This window comes from Hemiscyllium ocellatum, chromosome 10 (genome assembly GCF_020745735.1).
Source record: "Hemiscyllium ocellatum isolate sHemOce1 chromosome 10, sHemOce1.pat.X.cur, whole genome shotgun sequence".
Lineage (NCBI taxonomy): Eukaryota > Metazoa > Chordata > Chondrichthyes > Orectolobiformes > Hemiscylliidae > Hemiscyllium > Hemiscyllium ocellatum.
The window spans coordinates 47454318-47465717 of NC_083410.1; the positions used below are offsets into that span (position 1 = coordinate 47454318).

The 11400-nt window shown below is 39.7% G+C and overlaps 1 protein-coding gene across 1 annotated transcript in view; it reads right to left on the bottom strand.

The window, feature by feature from the left end:
• prox1a (prospero homeobox 1a) overlaps positions 1-7426 on the bottom strand; it is a 134440-nt gene extending 127014 nt beyond the window's left edge. The window contains 2 exon segments of the mRNA XM_060830894.1: positions 520-2315; positions 7305-7426. Of these exon segments, the coding sequence (XP_060686877.1) occupies positions 520-2248 (1729 nt within the window). The 5' untranslated portion in view covers positions 2249-2315; positions 7305-7426.
• Positions 7427-11400: the final 3974 nt, after the last annotated feature.

Sequence of the window (11400 nt, forward strand, 5' to 3'; positions counted from 1 at the left end):
TAAAGGAAAAATGAAAACCTATACAGAGGACTGGCACTTTGACAGAAGGAGATTTGCACCAGATAATCCAGCACAATTTTAACATCAGAAACAAAATGCTGCTGAAAAGATATAGCATACTCATTTACCTAAAATAGAGGGAAAAAAACAAGTAAATCTTGTGAAAGAAGTTCAGTTTAGCTGATCCCACTGATTGTGCTCACAAGCTTTTAAAATCATTTGCTTTGTATATACAAGAACAAAAGATTTCTGTGTACAGCTGAACAGAGGTTAATCATGCATATCAGGCAGCTGCACTGAACTTGTAGAACATTGGAGGGTGGGGGTGATGCACTTGTTGCATCTTCAACGTATTTGGGTTATGCAAAAACAGGTAATGATGGTACATAAAATGCATGCCCCAGAAATGTGGAGTTTTTTTTTCCAAAAGTTCAACTTATTGTTCTATCAGGATACCACATACACTAATTGAATGACATTTGTACTCTAACTGCATACACCTAGATGATACACTAAGACATCAGAAAAAGGATATTGTATTTCCAGAATATGGTGAAATATCTGCCATATCCTGCAAGTCACCACACTCAGATTTAATGAGAGACAAAGAGAGACCTTCAGCTGTGCTGGATGGATGCATTGGTGAGCACGGACGATGGTTCATGTGATGTGATGACACTTTGGTCCGCAGACAGGCAGTTTCCCTGGTCAAGTCCAAGGACTCAGGAGATGACCTGTCTTTCCCAGAAACTGTGCTGGATGCATTACCCATAGAGCTCTGAAAGGAATATGCCATAAGAGGAAGAGGCAATGGATGGCGGAAGGCAGGAGATGAAAATCCCGCTGCAGCTGAAAGTGGAGACTGATGAAGAGAGCTGTGATGGCCACCCATAGAAGGAGTGGAGGCAGATTGCTCAGATGAGTTTTTGCGTACGACAAGAGGCAGTGCTTCTGTCTGGTCTGAAGAATTAGACACATGCATGTTGGCAAAGGTGTTCAATGGATTGGAAATGATGACATCACCAAAGCACTGGAGCCGTTGATTAGTAGTATGGAAGTTGTGGTTCTCTCCATTCACAGCAAATCTTGCCTGTGGAATCTGGATTGGTGGGAAGACCTGAGGAAGCTGGTGGGAGGATTTAGAGAACATTTTAACAACAGAGTCTACTACTTGTGACATAGTTGAATTAAGCTCCTGTTTAAGAGTCTCAGCTAGCTGTTTCCCTTCAGCATGCAAGTTGGTTGAGCCTTGACCTTTTCTGGAGTGGCCATCTCTCTTCAACTTTTCATTTTCTGCTGCCATTTCCTGTTCTCTAATAAGAGCACGAGCACGATCAAGAAAATGTCCTGGATCTAGGTCTGACATCTCATTGTCAGACCTGTCGTGTGCCCTAGTATCAGCAGTCTCAGATTGCATGCTGTCTTCAGACATGTTGCCATCCTCATCATTCTCAGAATCTGTACTGTCATATATTTGGTAGAATTTTTCCTGGAGCTGTCGCAGTTGCTTCTGCATATCTTCCAGCTGTTGTTTTAATTGTCGACGTTCTTCTCTCTTTTGCTCTTTCCGGGCTGTAACCAATTGTTGAAAGCTCTGTTGCTGCTGCTGGGGAAGCTTCTGCTTGCGTTTGTTTTCCCTATAGCTTTCTCGGGGACTCACAGGCTGCTGCACCCCATCTCGCTCATTCTCTCCACCCCTCAATGCCACATTTGGTGAATGACTCATGCCTCGAATTATATTCTCAACCCGGGCACGTTTAGCTCGCAGATGTTCATCACAAAGACGATCCACGTCAAACTGGCTCATGCTAGGTCTGCTAAACGGTGAAACACATTCTTGGGCACTTTCCCTTGAAGAATTACTACAGGCATCCTCCTGATTTGCTTCTGAGCCAGTGCTGGACAGACCACTGGCTTGCAAATTGTGCTCTGAGCTTCCATTCTTAGTTGCATTATTTTTCAACAGCTGGGAAATTATGGTAGCTCCAGGAAAAGGCATCATAGCATCTTCATACGAGTTTGCCCTCTTCAACAGCTTGCGGAGCACATTTGATTTGTCCCCATCTGTATGTTGAACCACTGAGCAGTCAATGTCCTGATCTGAACCGTGGGGATTCATGGCACTGAATAGCTTCACTTTCGCTTTAGTAAACACTGTAGATGTCCCTACAGTTCTCTTCACTCCAATGTCGACCCGGCGTCTTTTCGTATGTCTAGTTAAGAGGGCTATGCTGTCATGGTCAGGCATCACTGGACTGTTATTGTGCCATCTTCAAAAGCTTGTCAGCTGGGCACAGCTCAAGAATCCTGGGACCCTGGCCAATAGAACAAAAGGACTGATGAATCATTTTCTTTAATTTTGTCCAAATTTCCTGACCTCAATTCTGTACAGAGCAGAAATGTGCCGGTAGCGGTATATATGACATGATACATTTATTACAATTCACCACAAATTCTATTTCAAATCAAACATTTTAAAAAATTTCTACTCCAATATCTCAAAATGGATTCAGATTTTTTAAAAAACAAAACAAAAAAAAAATCTGCTTAAGCACTTTAAATCACCTGTATGAAAGCCTAAACTATTACGGTTTATCTTAATGGAACAGAATAAATCGGTAGATGTGTATATTTTGGTGAAACAGACTTTAAAGTCTGAAAAAATTCAAATCAAACTGATAACTAAATTATTTAAAAACTTGATAAATCTCTGTGCTTTCAAATGTTCCATTAACAGCCTTTTCTTTTTGATCTTTCACTGGAAAATACAGAGTCATGGAAAAAATGAACTATATAAAATTAAAAAGTTTGTTCTGTTCAAATATTACTTTTGTAAATTTAATTCATATGGACCCCTAACTAACGAATCTGCTAAAGTACATCTATTTGTTCCACACATCATTCCGAGAATGCCAAGATGATATGACATTACTGATTGCACAAAATGAAAGATCACAGAACAAACCTAAATATAGGTTGACAGCAACCATTCATTCTTTTTTAAAACCTATATATAGGTAACTGCCAGTAAAAGGTTATCTTTTGCTCTGGTACTAGGATATAGCTTCCTGTTTCATACCCTACAAACAAAAAAAGTGACAATGGCATGACTAAACATGTACATCAAATTGTACAGTAATATTTATCAAAAGATTAGCTTTATAAAAGAAACATTATAAAGAACTGGTTATAGATTTGTTTGCTTCTCATTTAATTAAAAAAAAATGATGTTTGGATGCCAAGTATGTAAGAATTCCTGCACATCCTCTGTCTCTTCAGAAAAAAAATATAAAAATGTTCAGTGACAGAGCAAGAAAACATCAGACAAAAGCGTGGGAAAGGAAGGGAATGCATTTCTTTTAGGTCAGATCTTGATTTCCCAAGAACAGAAACACTGCTAAATGTTTGCAGTATTTCTCATATAAAGGCAAATCTAGATTCCTGGTTAACAAGCATAGAACTAAACCCATCCAGGTTTCAAGTGCTGATTCAATTGAACATAGGGTTTAGGTTTATAACCTATATGAAACAACAAATCAAAATACATTTTTCATGCTAGATTTATCCTATGTGAAACTTTTATATCAGCTGAACAGTTGCCAAAGACAGCATGCAGACATTTTTTGGAACAGCTCCCATCCCTTTCAATTTACCTGTAAAAATATCAAATGTTCCTCAAGACCATAACTGTGATAATCCTTAGAGAAACACAATCTACCTAAGCAACTGTTTGCTTTCAGTATGAAATACATTTGTAATAGGCTTATCTCATGATAGGTTTTAAATCAGACCACTACCTCGGAGTGTGTGTGGCTGGGGGATGGGGATGGGGGTGGGGATGGGGGTGGCGGAGAGAAAAAAAAAAATTAGATTTCGGCATCCTTAATGCATTATTTATAATTAATAGAAAATAGCCATCAAAAAAAAACTTACCACTGCTGGTTAATTTGCATTTGGTAAAAGTTGCTGACCACTGAAAGTGTAAACATTCAACCAGCTAAGCATATTTCCAGAATTATAATAATACAAATAGTAGCATTCTTCACAGTTTATATGCACTGCCTTCTAGCGGACTTTAAAATTTAAATTTTGAAGACCTCAATGGGAAAATCCATAGAAGACAGGGTTTTCTGATGCCATTACCGTCTTAGAGAAACAATTTGAGTCGTCAAAGATGCAGAATACACCTAGAACCTCAAATATTGCAGGGGGGCCAATATCCATGGCATTTAACTTGTTCGCCAAAGTACTACACTATACAAGCAACCCTATTTTTAAAAAAAAAATGTCAGTGCTACATGTGGAGAGCAGGATAAGGCAGGGAGGTCTGGCAGGAGACTCCGAGCTGATGTGTTGTATGCATTTAAACATGATTGGCTTTTAATTACTCTCTCGGTAGACATATATTTTTTTTAAAAAATCAATGCGTAGTCTTTAGCTCGTTAAAACCTGGAAGAAGGAACATCTGTAATAATTCTACTCCTTGGGAATAAAGTGGTTAGGTGAAGTAAGCACAAAATTTCAGCATATACCTCGATTTTCTGAATGGAAAATGAAGGGTATCATTCAGTACTAAATCAGCAAAGTGTTTATTAAGCTTCTGTTGTAAAAGGCATAGCAGTTTTTTTTAATTTCTAGGAGGGGAAGAATGAACAAACAACTTCAAGTAGATTCAGGCTTTGAACTGTTTGTGCTTAGAAAAAATAAGAATGACAGTATTATTAAAGAAGTATATTTTTATAAGTAAGGTCTCAACATACATAAAAGGTCATTGGAACTTTTAAAAAAAGAAGTGTTAGGAATGCGTGAAAACATTCTTAATTTTTGAGTCCTATCTAATAATTTATACTATGAAAATTGTAATTACTGGCACATTTTAAGTTTTGACTAATTAGCAGCAGCGTTTGACACAAATATCCTAAATCAAAAATTTACTGAAACAAATTTTGGGACAAGGGAGTGTTGGCCTTTTAGTCTCTCTGGAAAGTTGAACTAAGTACACAATATTCTACACACCTGCCATGTGACATTAGTAGCAAGGTATGTAATCAAGGGTACACAATTCTGTGCATAGAATGCCGCACTTGAGAAAAATAACTTAAATAATCACAGATGTTTTACAGCATTATCTTTTAAAACTTTACAGCCACTATAAATGTAGATTCTTCATCTAAAGCCAATAAAAAAGCCAGTTCTACTTTTCCTGATAATATATCGGTGCTATAAATATGAGAAGGATCAAATAAATGCCACTCACTTGGAAGCATTTTCAAAAGTCTAATTGATACAACGGAATATTTAAGCAAATTAAAGTTACGCTTTATAGAGGTTGATAGATATGAAAATGATTCTGCTACCTCGAACTCTATTGTTTGACACAGCTGCTACTTTGAATCATTTCAAGAGAACCAGTGTACTTTAAATATTTCCATCTAACAATTTTTCCTGAAGTTCTTTGTGGGTCTTTTTTGTTGAACAGCTGAAAAGCAGTAAAATCTGATTCTGCAGACTTGTGGTTTCTTTATCCTGTGTGTACAGCACAATTGTCATATTAATACATTCAAACGGTACTTCGCCAAATATAGGAAGAAGCCTGCATAGTGTTTCATCTTGCAGCTTTTTTTTAAAAAATGAAAACAGACGTTTAACCAAAGGACGATAATGCCTTAAATTTACTCGGAGTAGCGTGGATCTTAACTTGATCTCTAGTGATTTTAATTCAGATTTGGTTGCAGACTGAAATATTTGCTTGTGAAAAAGCACAGACTCAGTGTTGCTGCTCCCTCCTAACTCGAAATTGCACCTGCCGTTTTGACACCGCGCACCTGTCTGACAGTGCCCATGCGCAGTTTCTGCCTAACACCAACACCATTCAACACCTTGCTTGCCTCTTAAAAAACAAATAAACAATCTGTCTTTAAGTGCTTACCAGCTCACTTTCAGCCGGAGCTGGGGCGGGCAGCCTTTCGGTAAACAATACCAAGGCAATCCTTCCGTTGGTTTGTCTGGGTTACGGGGCATCCAGCAGCTGGCTGGATAAACATCAATATCGGGGACAATATACAGGACTAGCAGGGATGCCAGCCACTTTGACCTGACTGTAAACGATTAAAAGACAATTCTACAGAGGTCAGAGCCGAGTGGGATAAAAGCCCCAAGTCTCTTTCCAACTGCCCCCAAAAAACGGCAATACGCAAATATGAAGTAGTGAGAAGTATCAAGAGTTTCTTTTGGCCTACATTTACATACAGAATTAACAAGAACTGTTTAGAGGGAGGCTTCATTTAATCAAGCCACAAAATTGCATCGCCAAGATTCGTGATGCTGCACAATCCACCTTCTTAAAGTTGGTTACACTTTCTCGGCAGAGGCACTTCTTTCCCCTAACGCGTCTCGAAGTACATACAACAGCCTTGTACTAAATCAAAATGAGTCTTCCCTACAAGTACTAGTGCTCCAACAGTTCTAACGCAGCAATTACAATGTTGCTTTCTGTTAATCGCTCCTTGTCAAAGCAAAACGATCTGACAGCACACCTCCACACTTAACACATTGAGAGCAGTGTCGGAGTTTCTTCGTTATTGTGATCGCACACCGAACGAAACTACCATATTGAGATTCGGTGAATATTAACAGCAGAATTGAAAATGGGTATGAGAGGGGGTGGGGGATGTTGACAAAGGACACCTTGTGACGACAACTTCTTTGTCCACATCTGACCATCAATGCAGCCGGGGGCGGGGGGAGGCAAAGATCGGAAAATGTGTGACCCACTGCGCACTTTAAAACGCCTTAATTTAATCACAGCCCCAAAGTTTTAATAAAACCCAGGCGTAAACACCATGCACGGCGAATCCAACGACACAATAGCTCATTTGCAAAATAAATTGTATCCCAAAAGAAAGCAAACCGAAACTAACACATCTGCACCAGGTCCGGGGGAAAAAAAAACGAAGTATCCATGCAAATCAAAAGCAAATCAGTTGCGCGACGAGACACGAAATACCTAGGATACAACACTTGACAAAAGACAAAGAGGCAGCAGATGATGGGACAAAAGAGTACAATGCAATATTTGGAAAACAAGCAGCTCATTGTGTACAAAACGGGGGGGGGGGGGGTAAAAGGGGGTTAGAAACACTTATTTCTCCGCTCCTCCTGTTCTCCAGCCAAAAATCCATATGGTTTTAACACACAGCACAAAAAGAAATCCCGTCCGAAAGGTGCAGCAACTAGCTGCCGGCAAGCCGTTTAAAGTTTATGAAGGACGTGGAGAAAGGTAAGTAAGGGACAAGGTTACTTACTGTGTTGTAGTATTGGTCAGCGAGGAAGAAAGCTTTCTGCTTGCAGTAGGTAGGGAGAGAGAGTGGAGGGTTGGTGAGGATACTGGAGACCTCCAGGAGGCAGGGCTTCGCGCCGCTCTCTTCTCTCTGATTGTTAATTCTGCGCGAGCCGCTGAAGATACACTTCAAGACGCGAGGAAGGAAACAGGAAGAACGCGCGTCACCGTCTTTGTGACGTCACCCCGCCGAACCAATCGCCGCCGCCATCGCTTCCGTCCAATGAGAAGGGACTTGGCGGTCGCCTTCAAAAATATTCCCTGGCAGCCAATCGGCGCGGGGTCTGGAAGGGGGGAGTCACGTGCTCCAGGGAATTGGGCTCTCGGTCCTTCACTGCTCTTCCCTACCCCCTCCCCTCGCGCAACCACAACCTCCCCGCAGCCACTTACCGCTCGGCGCTCGCTCCCTCCTCAATAGCGCGCGTGTCCTCTCTGCTCCCTCCCACCCCCCATCGCCACGCGCGCCCCCTCCAACACCGCGCGCGCGCGCTCCTCTCCTTCAGCAACTTTGAGTTGGAGATGCTGAATCGCTCATTGCAACATAAACTGATCTCTTTCCCATTTATCGCAACCACAAAAAAAAGGCTTTTCGACTGTCACATATGTTTCCCCGCGTTCGATTCGCATCATTGTCAACTTCAGTTGAAAAACATAAGAAAACTACATTCACCTATAAACTCCCTTCCCCACCAATACCACCCCCGCCAAAATGTACTGTAGGCTTGGAAAAGAGAAATTGACAGCAGAACAAAACCAAATGGTGTGTCGACAATAGACGTTAGAGGGGACTATTGACGGAAAAGCCAAAGTGGCGTTGGAAAAGGATGCGCAATCAATACTCGGGCAGCTTCCGGACTTCGGGAACTCTAATCTGTGACAGGGAAAGTGGGAAGTGAAGATAAGCAAAGTGCTGCAAGGGGTTAACACCCAATACAGGATGTGTCACTGTTTCCAAACTGAACTCTTAAATTTGGCGCTTAATGGGTTTTGTGGGACGGTAACACCGAAACTTGGAGGTATGCAGTTTGACCAGTGAAAATAACAGAAAGGTTGAGTAACTTTTTGCGTTCTGAAATCTGTACAGATATAAACCACTATAGTTCTGATTGAAAGTGATACAATCCTGTTAAATCATTGTCTTAGTCCCGGTTGTTCATTTTCCGAATTAAAAGTCAAGATCTCACCAAACACACAAAAATGTTCATATATTAGTTACTTGGCAGCGAGCGATGCACTTATCCGGTCGTGAGCCTGCAATATTGGTCCTTTTATGGTGCTGGCTGACGACTACAGTTAACCACATCTTACTTTGTGCCTCGCTTGTATATTAGTCATTGCCACGATCAAACCCACGAATGTGTTATTTGCAGTGTAATTTGATAGCATTCACTGTCGTGACTCTAATCTGCGACGTATCTTCTGACAACAAATAAAAGACTTTCCAGAATTTCTACCAGATGGGTACGTATTTGGCCCATGGATACAATAGCGTAGTGGCAACATGGAAAAAATATATATCGCAAATGCCAAGTTGAGTACTCGGGAAGAAATGTCATGTTATTCGAAGTTGGAGTAACCATTTGCGTATTAAGTGTTTAATAGCAATAATACTTTGCCAAAATGACTAAAAATCTTATCACAACAGTTTTCCTGTACTTAAAGCCTCACTAATTTTAAAAGCAATCCGGATTGTTTTCTGATATTGCTGAGTGCCACGCTTCTGATTTTTAATCAAACTGTTCAGATGCGTTATGATATAGTTCTGGGGCAGGAGGGACTTGAACCCGGGCCTTAGACTGAGAAATATTTTCAATCACAGACTTTATAAGCACAAGTGGGATACGATAATTATGCCACTCCTTATTCTAGACCTGTTAAGTATCGATCACTAGGTGCGAGATTTATGTATTCTATTTTAACATATGGCGCTATTAAAAGGAAAACACCTCCATGTTTTTAAACAGGTTTTCGATGCGTGCCGGTTCTATTGATGCAAACTGGTGGAAGTGTAAATCGGAATTCTTCTTTTAATGATGAAGCCATGCCTGGCAATCGTTTGTGGTAGATTTTTCCGTCCAGGAAAAGTTGATTTTCTTTTGTCTACGAAATGCTGGCATACGGACCAATGAATTCAAATTTAATAAAGTTTAACATTCTTTTTGATGACTACCAACATAGAAAGTGATGAAAAGTCATTTTACCTGATGCCTCTGATGATTGTAGCTGTCCTCCGGTTATCTTGCACCTTCGGGAGCACTATAACTGGACTTCAACCTAAGAAAGCAAAGTGACAATTACTGATGTCAACTCCGATCTTTGCATACCGCAAAAATGATGGATCCTCAAATCCCGTTGGCTCCGTCTATTGTGTCATGTCTTCTCATTCAACTGATCGAATAATGATTTACCAATTTGAAGTAATCAAGAAAGCAATAATGTGAAATAAATATCATCTAATTAAATAACGTTTATTTACATTAAATTATTGCCATTGTCAATACATTTTTAGATACATTAAGAATATTGTAATTCTAATTGTTTAAATCGTCGACTTGTTAAAAGGACTTTTCTTTAGTACGTGGAACATCTCATCACATTCGGTTAAACATTTCGTCTTTTGTAATGTCAGATGCCTATATATATCATCCCTCATCAACTATGTCTAACCGGTAACAATATTGACAATTAATGTATCTCAGGATTAATTTGACACTGGTTATTGTTCAAAATTTTAATGGAGTAGCTTTTAACTTTAATTGTAGTTTTACAATTCTGGTTATAGTGACACAAATGTAACTGGGTAAAACAAAAGGAGAAGTGTGTCTAGATGTGCTGATGATAATTATTACATAAATCAAAAATAACATTGAAATTTTAAATTCGTAAGCATGAACTCCATGTTGTCCTTAGTTATTTCCAAGCGGAAGATATGGAAGTCAGCAGCCTTACTAGGGGAGCGGTCGTACTATAGTTTGTACCTGGGTTTATTGCGATAGAAGTATCGCTAAAACATTATGTGTAGATTGCTAACCTACTATCACGAGACTGTTCAACGTTGAGCTGGACGTTATAACAATATACTCAGCTATTTATTCCGAAATGTTTGGCTACAAGATTTTGGAGAAAAAAAGTATTGCGGATGGTTAATTGCGAAATCATTTAACGAGCGTAAAGACTTCTCGTAATTAAAGTTACGTCTCTTCCCCATGCATAGTCAGCCACTGCTAGGCTGGCGTTATAGGAATTCAGTGTTCATGCGTTTAAAATCAGAGCAATATTCATTGACTTTACCTATGAAAATCGATGTTAGAGACTCCGGCTTACTTATTCAGTTGGGCTTTATAATACTCTACAGGTGCTTTTAAAGTCGCACAATGCCACTAATAGCCATGGATTTCATTTTCTTCACATACGTTGTATTTCTTCCTGGTGTCTGATTTAAAATAAAAGCAAAACACCTCCGCAGAGCGACTTTCCTTGTATTGCTGTAATATACTTCAGTGGGTGATCGGTTATGAAATGGCTATTTGAACTCTGGCCCTTGAAAATACCTTATGGTCTGTATTTAATGAATTTTCGCCCATCACGTTGAAGGTTACATTGCATACTGACAAAATATTTTTCACTTTCACAGAAAACTTGTAAAAAGCATCTAGCAGACGGGTGTACGGAACGTGAATTGGGAAACAATTAGAATCATAGTTTTCATGGTCTTGCTTTGTAGGCCTTCTGATCCTGCATCATGGCCCAGTGCAATGACCACAAATTGTCTTTTCCGGTCCCAGATCGAATTCGAACTGTTTTCAGATGAGGATTATCTGACTATCACACGACTTCCAATGGAGTTCTCCGAAGCAACAACTTTATAAATCCGAAAGGTACCCATTTCGATTTTGAGGTCCAATGTATGGAATGTTTGGATTCTAGATTGCTGCAAGTTTGAGATGGCGTGACCTTATGGATCTACATAAAATATATTAACATTTTAATTTGTAAATATTTTCCCCTTGTATCTCACCTACAGATACACCTCTTATTCAAGAGCAACACGTGCACTTTTT